The sequence below is a fragment of the Nilaparvata lugens genome, chromosome 5 (genome assembly GCF_014356525.2).
Source record: "Nilaparvata lugens isolate BPH chromosome 5, ASM1435652v1, whole genome shotgun sequence".
Classification (NCBI taxonomy): Eukaryota; Metazoa; Arthropoda; class Insecta; order Hemiptera; family Delphacidae; genus Nilaparvata; species Nilaparvata lugens.
This window is the reverse complement of record NC_052508.1, coordinates 65,813,797-65,829,908: the sequence shown is the minus strand read 5'-3', so window position 1 is coordinate 65,829,908 and position 16,112 is coordinate 65,813,797. Positions and strand designations below refer to the sequence as shown.

General features: G+C 32.5%; 1 protein-coding gene across 4 annotated transcripts in view; it reads left to right on the top strand.

The window, feature by feature from the left end:
• The window catches only part of LOC111047403 (rab11 family-interacting protein 4-like), a 297,989-nt gene that overhangs the window by 193,406 nt on the left and 88,471 nt on the right, over window positions 1–16,112 (top strand). For all 4 annotated transcript variants that reach the window (XM_039429081.1, XM_039429079.1, XM_039429082.1 and 1 more), the window contains one exon: window positions 11,061–11,096. In XM_039429081.1, the coding sequence (XP_039285015.1) occupies window positions 11,061–11,096 (36 nt within the window). The remainder of the gene's footprint in view (window positions 1–11,060; window positions 11,097–16,112) is intronic.

Below are 16,112 nucleotides of genomic sequence, written 5' to 3'. Positions count from 1 at the left end.
TTTTTTCCTCTGTGTTTTCTCTCTATTCCCCTGTCTCTACCTGTTCCTTCTCCCACTTTATTCTCTCTTCAATAGTCTTCATTTTTCCCTTTCCCTTTCTCTCCAATCCAAACTCTCACAAGTTATATCACTCTTTCTAATTTCTCCATACTCTCACAATTTCTCTCTCTTTCTTGCTTTTCATGTTCCTTTTTTCCTGTGTTTTCTCTCTATTCCCCTGTCTCTACCTGTTCCTTCTCCCACTTTATTCTCTCTTTAATAGTCTTCATTTCTCCCTTTTCCCTTTCTCTCCAATCCAAACTCTCACGAATTACATCACTCTTCCCCTATTTCTCCATACTCTCTCACAAGTTCTATCTCGCTCTCACTTTCCACGTTCCTTTTTCGTCTAGTGTTTGGTTTGTTGGTGTGGGAAACTGCAATCGAAATGCCACCCTGTTTCAACAGCAGTTGCCTTCTTACGCTCAGTTATTGGCCAGAAGGACTCGAGTTAGTTCCTTCTATTTCCCACGAGTGCGCCACACTAAACAGAGCTATACTGTCCCTTATAACTTGTGTTTACCAGTTTTCTTCCAGTTTCTTCACACTGATTTCTATACAGGGTGCCGCATAACTTGTGTTTATCTTCAATTTCTTCCCACTGATTTCCATACAGAACTATAGAGAGTGAGTCATATGTTTGGGAACCCTTCAATAAATTGGAGACTGTTGTAGATATAATCATAGAGAAACAATAGCGTAAGTAGATATCCCATGGTATAGGGCGTTTATGTCGCAACTTTTACTGTTATCTCAAGTCGATTACTATCGATTGTTGTAGATTTTTACTGTTTTAACCGGGTGAGAGTGTATGAATGGCACAATATGAGAGACTACCAGCGTCACACATTTTTTTGGAAAGAAATACGTGGACTATCGGCTTGAGATAACAGTAAAAGTTGCTACATAAACTCCCTATACCTTGGGATATCTAATCAACAATAGCGTAAGTAGATATCCCAAGGTATAGGGCGTTTAAGTTGCAACTTTTACTGTTATCTCAAGTCGATTACTATCGATTATTGTAAATTTTTACTGTTTTAACCGGGTGAGAGTGTATGAATGGCACAATATGAGAGACTACCAGCGTCACACATTTATTTGGAAAGAAATACGTGGACTATCGGCTTGAGATAACAGTAAAAGTTGCGACATAAACGCCCTATACCATGGGATATCTACTTGAGCTATTGTGTTTCTCTATGATATAATACTGTTACTTTCAGGATAAGTTATTGGTCAAATACTCTACCTTTTGACGTACAACTGAATTTCAACCCCTCATAAGGGGGTGACTTAGGGGTTGTAACTTGAATATTTTAAATGTAAACACCCATTGTGTGGTACATCATTTTAAAGGCCTTTTTAAAACAAGAAGGATGGCATCAATAAAAATGTTCTATGATAATTGTGTACAAAATGGCGGCTGATTGAAGTTTTAGTTTTTAAGGAAATGAGGGGGATGTAACTCAAATATTTTTAATGTAAACTCCCATTGTGTGATACATCATTTCAAAGGTATTTTCAAAACGAGAAAGATGACATCAATAAAAATGGTCTATGGTACTTTTATCCAAAATGGCGCCTGATTTAAATTTATCAATTATTTCTTCAAAAACTAAAACTTCAATCAGCCGCCATTTTAGATACGCATAGATCATTTTTGTCGATGCCATCCTTCTTGTTTTAAAAAGGCCTTAAAAATGATATTGATTCAATGATACAAAATTATTTTGTAAAATAATTTGGGGGGGATCAACAGGCACAGCCCAAAACTGTTCAGCCCCAAATTTTGATTCATTAAAATAGTCCAAAAAATCGGCTATGTTTTCTTCATTTTATAAAATTTTGTCCAATTTTCTCACCAAACACTTCAAACAATTAATTTTGAATTTATAATTTAGATATACCACAGAATGGGTGTTTACATTTAAAAATATTCGAGTTACAACCTCTAAGTCACCCCCTTATGAGGGGTTGAAATTCAGTTGTACGTCAAAAGGTAGAGTATTTGACCAATAACTTATCCTGAAAGTTACAGTATTATATCTACAACAATCTCCAACTTATTGAAGGGTTCCCATACAACATATAACTCACTCTGTATATAGATCTATTAATACAGAGTGCCTCATAACTTGTGTTCACTTCCAATTTCTCCACACTGATTTCTATACAGAACTATACACAATCGTCTTTTTTCGCTGGGGCTACTCTTGAATAGAAATAAAAAAGTACCTTGATTTCTATTTTCATTTCCATACAGTACTATATAGAGTTATACCATAGAGAAACAATAGCATAAGTAGATATCCCATGGTATAGGGCGTTTATGTCGCAACTTTTACTGTTATCTCAAGCCGATTACTGTCGATTATTGTCGATTTTTACTGTTTTGACCGGGTAAGAGTGTATGAACGGCACAATATGAGAGACTACCAGCGTGACACACCTTTTTGGGAAAGAAATTCGTGGACTATCGGCTTGAGATGACAGTGAAAGTTGCGACATAAACGCCCTATACCATGGGATATCTACTTATGCTATCGTTTCTCTATGCTTGTGTTTACTTCCAATTTATTCACATTGATTTTTCTATACAGAACTTTACACAATTGTCTTTTTCGCTGGGGCTACTCTTGAATAGAAATTTAAAAAATTACTTTGATTTTTATTTTTTTTCATGCAGAACTATATAAAGTTATACAGAGTGCCGCATAACTTGTGTTTATCTTCAATTTCTTTCCCACTGATTCCGCTTCATAGCAGGCGGCCATGTGTGATGTCCTGTCTTGTCTGTGTTTTACTTGAAATTCTTCCTCTACATCCTGCTTTGTCTCACCGTTGCTGTCTTCATTTTCTACTTACTGGTTAGGAGGTCGTGTGGAATTTTTAGTAGGTGAGTGCTGAAGAGTTTAGTATGGGAGTTCAGTGTTGAAATGGTTCACACTTGCACAGTAATGGTTAACATACAAACAACATACTACTCGGACATGGAATGGATTCATTGAATTGAACATCATTTTATTTACATAGGGACAAAATACAGTTATACAGAGTGCCTCTTAACTTGTGTTTACTTGGGAGAGAACAGAATTTTTCGAAAACGGTTTCTCTCCCGAATTTAGACTGTGCGATCCAATGATACCAATAAAGCCTGGAGACACACATCTATTTTTGTTCGTACGTTATTTTGCCGTCCTTATGAATTCTATCAGATTAAGGGCCGTTTGCAGAGTATACATTGCTAAACTCGATTAAGTTAATCGAGTTTGAGCTAATCTGAAAGTTTCAACTTGAATCGGTTTTCTCAGTGCATTTACTAATCCAGTTTAAGTTAAACTAGTTTAGCGTTAAGTTGGTAATATAATGTAATCGATTATAATATCAGGAAGTCTGATTTTTACACTAGATTTGTTATTTGTTTACAAACCATCAGTAAATTGAGGTTATGTAGCTACTATTTTAGTATTTTCTTGTTCTTGTTCAAAATCCACAGAGCTGTAAGCTGTACGGTTATAAAAGTGAAAAGCGATCAAGAAATTCTTAAAAAACTTATGTTTAGTTGCACCAGAAAATATATTTTAGAATGTAAGATAAAAAAGTTATTTTGTTACGCTTGAATCTTCTACGGTCTTCCTCGTTTATTAGAAATCTCTCGAAAGCAATATATCTCAGTTATGTGTTATTAAAAACATGTTTTCTAATCGAAGACCACTGCTAAAAATTGTCTTAATTTCTATCAAGTGGTTTATTCAATCAAAATACTAAATTGACAGTTGCTGTACTCAAGCAAAGCCGTTAAAAAATTCTCCATCCCAGAAATTTAAATTATTTGTTTTTTGTCCAATTTTTCTCTCTTTGTCCAAAATTTCTTGGCAGTCATCTTTAACAATTATTGCATTAAAAACTTCTATCAATTCCTCTATTACAATTATTTTTACATTCAAATAATGATTCACTATAACCTAAATTAATAATAATTATTGTCTACAGAAGCATTAAAAACAACCGTCGAAAAATAATTTACTATCAGCTGTTTCCCTATCAAATCTTTACAGATGTCAAGATAATCAAAATTATTTGGTTTAAACCTCCTGCTTTGGAGGTTCAAACTTTCCCAGAGTTTAAACTCAATACAGAGTTTAAACTGATACTGTGCAAACGGCATTTTAGTTCAAACCAAAAAAAAATCCAGATTTGGTTTAAGCTCTATCTTAAACTTACACTGTGCAAACGGCCCTGAATGGAACTTGACAAACATCATCTGTTTGAAATCAGCTGTTTAATCTAATAGAATTTATAAGGACGGCAACATATCGTACGAACAGAAATCGATGTGTGTTTAGCTAGCCTAAAGCTGTGTTTTCGTAACGGGCAGAAGCAGAATCGATTGCAGCGCACCCAGGCGGGCAGAAACAGTAACATTCAAAGAACTAGTTCTTTGACATGAATTTTGCTTTATGTGTTATGGGTAATGAACTTTTTGGGTTGTCCAAAAGGTAATTCTAAAATGATTATTGGATATTTAATTCAATAAAGTGAATAAATTGCTTTTTATAACTCAGATAACTTTTCCACAATTATTAGTTACTTCAATTATGCTAAATTTTATGCTTTATAGGCATGTCAATCAAAGAGTTAACTTTTCATTTCCTATGCTTGAAATTTGTAAGGGTGAATTATTTGAAGTAACTGATTGTATTTCATTATTAATAAGATATTATTTTATTAACTAGAAGCATTCCATTATTAAAATATATATTATTATTATAATTATTTTATTAACTAGAATCAATTGCCTTCAGAGTCAATGCATGTTCTTTGAATCACATCGTGTATAGGTAGGCCTACCTACTATGAGTACCGTATTCAACTTCAAAGGCCTATTGAAGCTCTATCGAAAAAAAAATCAAATTCATAAATGACTGCTTTACTTTTGGCATTTTTGGAATCTACGGGTTATATTACACCAAGAGAAATAAATATTATAAACGTTTTTTAGGCAATCTTATTTTAGCAGTCCCCTTTTTGATCATTGGATAGGTACGGTCCCGGCTGATATACTTAAATAAGAATAGTGAGGCCCATTGCCTGCCTAAATCAATATGCCTTTTCAGGCAAGGTTCAATTAGGGACTCCTCACCAGTAAAAGCTATACGAATCTTAAAAATTATTATTATAGATTACTGTAACACATATGACATGTACAAAGTGTATTCAAACAGGCGAACTAATTCTAATAATTATTGATGAGATAACTATATCTTGCTATAATAAACAGGTTCTGTTATGGTACTTTAAAAAACACATAGCCTATTTTAAAATGGATAAATATCTATCAATAATTTTGAAGGTAACTAGTACCCTAGTGATATTCCAAAATGAAACATGATTAGTTTCGACATTTTCAATAAGGACTCTCTTGACAATGACATAATTAGAAACTGGTCATGCTTATTTTGAATATTTTAGGGTAGGCCTACTCCAAGGTCAAAAGAACTTGTTGGTGAACAGCATATTTTTGGATACCATGAACAATTCATTTATTTCTGTGGTCAGTAGGCCTACTTTTCGACCGTTTGGTTTACTAAACTCTTCCAAAATGTACTGCATAAAGTAATTATTAGTTCTACATTCAGAGAAACAAGTTTAATGAAACAAATGGGAATAATCAATAAATTAATTGCTTAATCTGAAATGATGATTATCTACATCATTATAAGTAGAACTAAGTGATTTGAAAATAAATACCAAACTGTAAATACATGAATCTCTCAAAATAATGCAGGCATTTAATAAATTCAATCATAAATTTTAAAAGGTGGAATCACTGTCATTAAAGCTATTATTCAGTGTTTTCTACCAGCACTTGCTGAGTGAATTTTTGAAGTCATCTATTCATAGTTCTAATGTATGGTCATTCATAAAGTTCATCATTCACTCAAGATCAAGATGGACATTTGAGAAGATTGTTTTAAGAACAATGTATTCACTTATCTATTCAGAGAATAGAGCTGTTCATAATATTTGGGATTCCTTCCATAAAGAAATTTATGAAACAAAATCTAATAATGTGATAACATTTTAACATCAAATTATTGATTTAATGTTATCACATTATTAGATTCTGTTACATAAATTATTTCTTTATGAAAGGAATCCCAAATTTTATGAACAGCTCTATTCCCTGAAACAGTGAATACATTATTTTTTAAACATTCTTCTCAACTGTCCATCTTCATCTCATGTGGTTTCACGTTATTTCGAAATATTGTATACTGTAAGCTATTAATGCTTTCAAAATTCAGTCAGTAATTCAATTATTTTAGTCACATACCATAGTTATGTCTTACTATTTGAATATCTAACATCAAGTCGATAATAAAACATCGAAGTGGATAAACTTTTTGAAACAAATGGGAAACTGTATAAAATGACATCGCCTATATGAAGTTTGAAAAATGGGTGTAATTTTATCTTACCTAACTAACTTATTCTAACCATGGGTTCCAAAGAATTTTTCCATCCTGGTCAACAAAAAAGAATTCATATGCATTTCCTTTTGAGCACATTCTCTTCAATATTTTGTTTGTAAATAGTACCTGAAAAAAGAAACATATTTAATCTTTCAACATATATCCATTTTGGAGATAAAGTGAAGTTAATCATCAATGATAATACTTAGTTTGGACTTTGAATAAATTAGAAGTGAACTGGGCCTCGAAAAACTATTTACATTAGATAGACTATACAAACTATAAGTATATAGCCTACTTACATTCGTAGCACATAACAGAAAACACTTTAAAGTTTTATAATATAAATTAAAACAAGAGACACACGACATGGATAGCTTAGATTAAAAACACTAAATAACTTACATTACACTCTCTGTTCGGTCGAGAAAAGGGACACAGTTCCTTGAATATTTCCGATTATAATGTAAGTTTTCCAGTGTCTTTATTATCGATCTATGTTGTGTGTCTCGTGTTTTAATTTATACTATTTACATTGATTTACCTGGCCTCACGCAATATATCGATCTATAGAGCATGAATAAGTGTTTCAAATACATTACTATTTTAGTTTTAAATGAGTTTGGTAGCAATGGTCAACCAGAAAAATAGTACCTATTTTATCTTCTTTCAATATTCAATTACACTGACTCTGATCAAGTTATTTCTATAGGTTAACAATCTATGTAATTTTGTTTCCAAGTGAATTTAAATTAATTAAAAGAAGATTAATTTATAGATAGGTACCAAAGACAAAGTAAATGTTCTAATAGTCAGGTTAGTTTTGTTATTGTATTGATAAACTATGGGTTTACAATATTTTGAGGTACAGCAAGGATAATGGAAGTTTAGGACTAAGAATGTAATGAAATACTTCAAAGTCAAATAATGATGTTATTTTCAATAAATCGGTTTGTGTAAACTACTAGCTGCATTATAAAAAATGTATTTTGTGATTAGGCCAACTCAATGAAAGATTAAAAGATTGTTAGCATGAAATGCTATCTTATCTTATAATGAAATGCAAAATGTTATCTTGGTTGAATAATGTTTTGAATCTGATCATTTAATGTTAATCTAATCAATCAAGCTTGAATGAGTTTAAATAATTGATTAGATTTATCTCTTTCTTGTGATAATTCTCTACCATAAACAAACAGCCTAGTCTAGGCTTTACAATTACATTATTATTAAATACTAGAAATTATACTTTAAATAAATAAACTTTTGTCAACTTCTAACTTCTTGAAAAATGAAAAAGATAGCAATTTAGACCTAGAGACTAGGTTATTAAAGGCCTACTACAGTAGGCTTAGGCTACCTGAATAAAAATTGTAAACATGCTGGGAGTCTACTTATAAAAACTATATTAAATTGTGTACGGTAGATCTAGCCTACTTTATTATGAGAATTTTAAGTCTACTTACTTGAATCCTCTATCATATCAGCAATTTTTAACCATATTCTATTTTTCAAATAGGTAATTCGTTGTGCAGGTCTGGAAAGTACAAAACTTTGAACTGTCACATCAATTTTATAATGAATTTTACGCCTTTCTGTTGTAAATCCATTTTCAATTGCTCTTGTAAAAATTATAAGAATAAAGAAATCAATGGAAATATTTTAAACCTCAATTTTCTACTGCAAATTAATTTCACAGTATAATAGTAGCAATCCGAAATCTGACAACCGACAGCAAAATAATATCAAAACAAACCAACCAACAATCAAAGATTGAGGTTAAAAAGAACATGGCGTCTGATCCAGAGAAAGAATTATTCTGCCGGTGTCACGTGATCAGAGCAGAAAAAGAATTCGAAGCTGTCTGTTCCCGTCGACAGAATCCCGAAATTAGTTCTTTTTCGACAAAACGGTTCACGAGCAGTGATCGGTCGAAGCAAAATAGCATTGTGTTGATAGGCCTTAAAAAGAACGGCAAAATGAACGACAGTTCGTTTCTGATTTGAACAGTTCTTTTTTTCTGCTCAACTTTCTGTCGATGGGTGAACACTCCCATAAGAACCAATGTTAATTGAAAGTGAATTCTGTCGTCTGCCCGTTACGAAAACACGGCTTAAGGAAACAATATAATCACTCGTACTGTAGTGTAATTTCTCTGAATGGATTTATTGGACTGAACATTGTTTATTTACATAATGCAAAAATCAATATAATGATTGGGTGAGAAACAACAGAGTTAAACCAAAACTGTCTCTCTCCTAATTCCAGATTATACGGTCTTTGGTTGCAATATGATTCTTGTTTTTGATTCATTAATAAATCAAAATTCTATACTATTAAACGAGCAACTTCTGTTTAGATGTTTAAATGTTTATATGTTTTGTATTTCACCGGATCTCGAAAACGGCTCTAACGATTCTCACGAAATTCAGAACATAGTAGGTTTATAATATAAAGATTTGATTGCACTAGGTATCATCCCTGGGAAAACTCGCTGAAGGACATTGAAAGGATAATTATTATTCATCCTTGAGAAAACAGCTGATAATAATATTATTTCGTCGTCTGTTGGTGATGGAAGTGAGTGAGCGAGTTCATGTGTGTGGGACTGCGTCAAAATTATGACTCAGCTGTTGAACTTTTGTAATCATTCAGTCATGTACTTAGTGCCGGTTGCAAAAAAGCCGGGTTATTTTCAATCCTGATTAATTCTAGTAGATCCATCTTTTTGAAATGGTCTTCTCTGATTTGGTTCACGTGTACAGGATTTGGTTCACGTTTAATCAGGATTAAAATTTAACCAGCTTTTGTGCAACTGGTCCTTTGTGAGGGAAATTTTTGCATTCCCCTGGAAATTAATCTCAATTTACTGTGATTAGATAGAACATTTCTGTATGAATGTTATTATAATTTCTTCTTTCGTAATACATTTTTTATGCTTTTGTACTCCAGAGCGAAACTCGGCCCCCGATATTGTAATATGATATTATGTCCGTGACGCTTTTTTGTTCTGTTCCAATAGACTTTTCATTTTTCCAGTACTTATTCAGTACTGATGAATGAAAGAAGTGCTCCCTAAAGTTGAATGTGGCCTTCCTATTTATGTCCCTACTAAATTATTTATTTATACATCGATATATACAATATAATTCTCAACTATGAATGATTGGGAAAGTAACAACCGGCTTAAAGCCCAAAACTGTCCCTTTCCAAAATTTTGATAGATATTGTCCAAAAATAGGTTATGTTTACACTTAATGATTTGTTCTTTGATTCTTCATGATTATGTTTTCTCTTCTAAAATCGTCAAGTTTTTATTCTCATTGATGCTATCAATTATTAGTTACTTGGATTGCGACTGTATTGCCAACTGTAAATGATCATCAATATCATTGTCAGATTCTTATTATTCATATAATGCTCTCTCTATGTAGGTTTCACTCTTTAATCAACCTGTGGTTAGCAGACAGTTTTGAAATAGATATTTATTTTTCCAAGATACAAGATACATAAGACAAATGTAAATTATAATAAATCTTTATAAGTATATTTATTATCTATTATAATTATAATAAGTCACAGTCGAAGTTATTATTTGTAAATCAGTTGTTATTATTATTTATAATTACATTTATTATTATTCACTTTTTATGTATTTAAACACGACATGCAGTCAATTATTAAGTGAATAATTAAAAACTTTTACTTACTGACTGAAGTAAAAAAGTGTGTTAATACAAAGCAGCTCGGAATGGATCAAGAAACCATCACCTTTATTATTTATTATTCGTTATCGAAGTAAATTATTTCAAATTCAAATTTCAAATCAAATTTATTTCCTCAAAAAAATACATTCACAGAAACAGAAATATTACATTAGTCTATGGAGAAATATCTCCCTGCAAAGGTAAAAACCTGAGCGCAGGAAGGAGTCTATATAAATTCTTATCACAACAAAGCAGCAAGAAGGCGAACTATTCTAAGCAAAAACAATGCATAAACTATTTTGATTATTTTTCTTATGTGAAATATATTTCAACATTTATATATTCACTTATATTATATATATATTACTTATATTTTTCTACATTATTAAGTATTCCTACAAATAGAATAGTTAGAAAGACATAGTTATGAGAACACTTCAGACAGACAGAAATACACAAACTACAAAATGAAATATTGAGTTTTGAAAATTAAGTAAGTTCAATACAGAAACACAACGGAAATCCTCCACAACTCTTAAAAAATCGGTAGACAAGAAATAGGTACCTGACAAACTCAGATCACCATACAATAAGATCATTTGTTTTTATCCAATTATCCACTTTCTTAGAGTTATGTTTCTTACAGCTTATTTGATATCTTATCTATTGTCGTTTTCTGTATAGATGTATTTTGGTTTGTTATCCATAAATATCTGTTTCTTCTCTCATATTTGATTTTGGTTTGTTATCCATAAATATATGTTTCTTCTCTTTGATTCATTTTTTAATTGCAAATATTATAAAACTCCATTTCAATTCAATCTTCTGTTCACAGGTCCGGGAAACGTTTGGGGTCCAATGCTTTAGCCAGGTGAGTTGATGTTCGTTATAAGTTTCCGATACTGAGTATTTCTTCACGATTATTCAGAATATACCTTTTTTAATTATTCCCTAAGAAGAAATGAAATGAGTTATCCAGCATTTATACGTGCTTTCGTATTGAGACAAATTCAGCTTCAATTCCAATATGCACAATCGGTTTATACAATATGGTATACGGGGTGGGGCTTTGGATACACATTTCAAAAAGCTATTCATAATTCAAAAATATATAATTAAAACTATGCTAGGCGTAGATCCCACAGCCAGACGTTATCCCACCTGTGATCTATTCAATGATTTTAAAGTGTTAACCGTTCGACAGCTCTACATAAAAACCTAATATTTTACATAAAAAACAATAAACATAAATTTAATAAGCGTGTAAGCGGTTCCAACTTGAACTTACGTCCTACTAGAGACATATTTCAGCAAAATAGAATGGACTTAAATGTGAGTAGAAGACAATTTTCTTACGTCTCTCAGAGGCTGATAAATTTAATCCCGACTAAATTCATAGAAAATATGAGCGGTAGCAGAAAGCTCAGGAATGAAATTGAGGAGTGGATATGTGGGATTGACATTTGTTCAGTCCTTTGAGATGTTGAATGAAGAAATGCTTTGATATTTAAAATAAAACTATATATTAAATAAAAAAATAAGAATTTGTCAAAAACCACAGATTTTATTGATAGTTAGAAAGACAGGTTTCGGTTGTTACACCATTGTCAATCTCTGATAAACTGATAATCTCTGATACAACCGAAACGGGTCTCTCTAACTATCAATAAAATCTGTGGCTTTTGACAATTTCTAAGGTTTTTTATTTAATATATAATTTTTATTTCAAATATCAAAGCGTTTCTTCGGCAAATATCAAAGCGGTTGATAATTTCGTAGTCGTTTTATTTAATATGAATAACTACCAAAATATCAAATTCTCAACTACACAAAAAGGGAAAATTATTATTATAATCTATTTCACATTCCATGACGAGCTGCTAGTGAATAATTCGTTTTTTAACTATTTTTCACTTGACTCTTTTTGTGGTATTTGATTTGACTGTATTTATTTTTGACTTGACTGTAGTGTCCTGAAAAATAGTTCAAAACGAAAAATTAATTCGTAATAGCGTGATAAGTGCCTTGGGTCTGGAATGATTTTACTAGAATGCAATGTGTACTCGAAAAATCAATCAGTCAATGAGGAGGATGAATTTTATCAAGCAAGTTTTCCAGAAGACATCAAACAAATCACAATTTTTATCAATACCTAGCAGGTAACCCGTGCTCTGCAATGATCCAATGAAAAACTTGTCAAACTGAAAACTTGAAGAATTTGAAATAGGCCTATAACCATCCTCGGTGAATTGACAATCTATATGCAAAATTTCAAGTTAATCAGTCCAGTAGTTCAGACGTGATGATGCGTTATTCCTGAGTTTTTTTAGGAACTTCTTTCTTTGTAGTTATTCTTGAATATCCTATCCTGTACGTGTTAAAACTAGTTCTTACCTTTATTATATTATAGATGAGTTGAATGCACACTTAATAGTACAAGGAGTATTCTTAGTTATTCTATTCCATTCAATGCTTCCTTGTGAAAATAATAATAATATAATAATAATAATAATAATATAATAAATAAATAATTGAAATAATATCACAGATAAGAAAATTACGAAGTAAAGCCACAATATACGTATTTGTTGATTTTAAGAAAGCCTACGATTCAATCCACAGACCAACACTATTTAAAATTCTTGAAGAGAAAGGCCTGGATCAGAAAACTCGAAAAATCATAGAACAAACATTGACAAACACAACATCAAAAATAAAATTTATGGGAGAACTTTCGAAGCCTTTTGAGATAAAGACTGGTGTTAGGCAAGGTGATGGATTATCACCACTGCTCTTCAACATAGTTCTTGATAGAGTAATGGAAGAATGGGAAAAGAAACTGAAGGAGGTGAACCACTGGAAGCCAATCTCGCTGGGAACCAAGAAAAATAATCTTCAAATTCCATACTTAGCTTTTGCAGACGACCTTGCTATAATGTCAGATTCATGGAAAGTGCAATAAAACAAATAGAAATTTTAAAAGAATGTGCTGAACAAGTAGGCTTACAAATATCATTTGAAAAAACTGTTTTCACAACATCAAATATAGAAGTTACTAAATTACAAACAAAATATGGAACAATTAAGAAGGTACCATACTTTAAATATCTTGGGGAAATTATATCAGAAAAACATGCACAAAATGAAGGATACAGAAAGCTCGTAAAGGCCTAGGGCTAGTGCAATATATTTATAATAAGAGATGTATGTCTATCAATACCAAAATCAACATTATAACGCAGTAATCAAGCCAACAATGTTGTATGCCAGCGAGACCCTAACACTTAGCAGAAAAACAGATACTGAAAATTTGAAAAAAGAAGAAAGGAAGATAATTAGAAAAATACTTGGACCAAGAAAGACCGAAGATGGTTATAGACTACAGAAAACAGCCAAAGTTGAAGAATACTCTAACATAGAAGCAGACATCAGGAAAAGGCGCCTTAAATTTTATGGTCCATAATGAGGCTTCCAGATCACAGACTTACAAAAAGAATAGTAACATATGTAGCAACCCTTAGTAATGGAGGTGCATGGATGAAAAACGTCAAGAAGGACTTAATACTTGCTAACATTAACAATGATGAAATATACAACAGGAACAGTTTCAGAGAAAAGGTTGAAAAATGGGAAGTTAAACCAGAGATGACTGTGCCAAGAGTGGGAACAAAATGGAGTGAAGCAAGGAAAGCGGAGTTCTCACTGAAAATGAAAAACTGGTGGATTGATAAAAAGAACAAGAAAAACAAAAAATGAACCAAATTTTGCTCAGCGTCTTCCATCTGGGAGCTTGACGGCTAATAATAATAATAATAATAATAATAATAATAATAATAATAGGCTGCTCAATATTGGCACCAAAAGAGTATTTGAGGCGACATAATAATGTTGCAAAAATAGTGCACCTGAAATTGCAGCAGGAATTTGACTTGTTTGAAGAAATGCCCCCATACTATTCTTACTCTCCTCCTGAATTTATTGAGAGAAACCAGATTAAGATCTATTGGGATGTTCAAATGATCACTGACAGGCAAGTCATTCATAACAAGCCTGATATCCTAATGTTGAACATGAATCAAAAAGAAGCCTTGATAATTGATGTAGCAATACCAGCAGATGAAAATTGTCAAAGAACAAGAGGTGAGAAATTGAGGAAGCATCAAGAGCTAGCATTTGAGCTTAAAGATACGTATGGGCTCAAGAATGTTAGAATAATCCCAATCGTAATATCTGTGAATGGTCTGATTCTTAATTCAAGAGTGGAGAGCTGTAAGGTTATTGATGTCTCAGAAACTCTGGTAGGGAAAATGCAGAAGTCTGTTCTGCTTGATACAGCTCGCATAATACGCCAAACGCTCCAACATACTTGGTAAAAAACTTTATCAATGATAGAAAATAATGCCAAGAGGTTGCATAAATTTTGCCCCTCTTTGCATAAGCTATCCGCAACTGCGTGAAAAAGAGAACAATAATAATAATAATAATAATAATAATAATAATAATAATAATAATAATAATAATAATAAAACCAGAAAATCTTTCAATAGCCCACGAACTGAATATTTGAATTAGGACTATTACCTGCATTTGGTGCCAGTGGAATACTGTAGATAGCAACTGAATCACATGTGAGCAGAATTAGGGCACTGTTAAGAACAGTATAGCACGATAATGGAATTGGATGTTTAGTTGTAAAGCCGCGATTCCATTACCAGCAGATGCGAGAGACACGAAACTCGAGATTAAGCCATCAGTGCTCCATTCTAAAGTGCTCCAAAACGAAATTGCAAAATAAAGAAGGCAATGGCTGACTGTAATGGAAAACGCCCTTTTTTGTTTTTGTGTGGTTATCTGGATCGTTCACCTGGTGGCTTGGAGTACACCTAAAATAGAAGGTACAAACAGAGAGAAGTACTTCTAAAGATATTTCGTTCATCTCTGGTCCAAGCTTTAATCTATTCTATTTCTTACCAGAGGCTCAGGATGCAACTTAATATCTAGAACTAGAGAGTTAGAAAGTCTTATCCATTAAAAAAGTGAATTCGTATGGCTTTTGTTGGTGGGGAGTCCCTTGCGGGTAGGTCCCACCTCTTCTGAATTTATAATTCGAGCCGTCAATGGGCCTTACGACTGTCATACTTCAGCCGGGACCGATAATAAACGATAACACTGGAGTGATCTGGTTAAAAAAACTTTTGGTAATGATAGGGTTTGAACCGGGATCTCCATGCTGCTAAGCAAGCACTCTATCCACTAGACCACGAATCACTCCATTTGAATGTGGATTTTCAAATTTGTCTCCTTCACGAATTTCTTCTTCTATTCATTTTTCCATATTCTGATAGATTATGTGCTGTTTGTTTCTTTTAATCTCTTCTTATTTGCTGGATTAGCTCACAACACTTACAGTGGAAATAAAAGTACATAACAAGTTCTAAAAATCTGGTGTGGCGCACTCACACAACTTTCCTTGCCGTTATGAAAATTGATCACCTGACGCTAGTGTGCACGCGCATCTCAAGTCTACTTATAAACAAAGATCTGAGCCAGCTGGTGACAGGACAATAACGCTGGAGACATACGAGGTCTGCTATCTCTTCATAGTGAATCATTTAATAGAATCAACAGTTGCCAACAGTTTGCATTATTGAATAAACACATTTTCTCGAATTTCGAGCTTATTTCCAATTTTAGATGAAAATGTCACTGAACAATTATTGTAGAGATTTTCATGCTCAATCTTTTCCATCTAAATTTTTTTGTTCAAATGGTATCTGAAGCCTGATAATTGGGAATCTAAAATCAGACTTTTCATTGATGGGGCGGAGCTCCTGAAATTTTTACAGATATGGGACTCGTGGCAGTTTGATAGAACTTATTAATGACT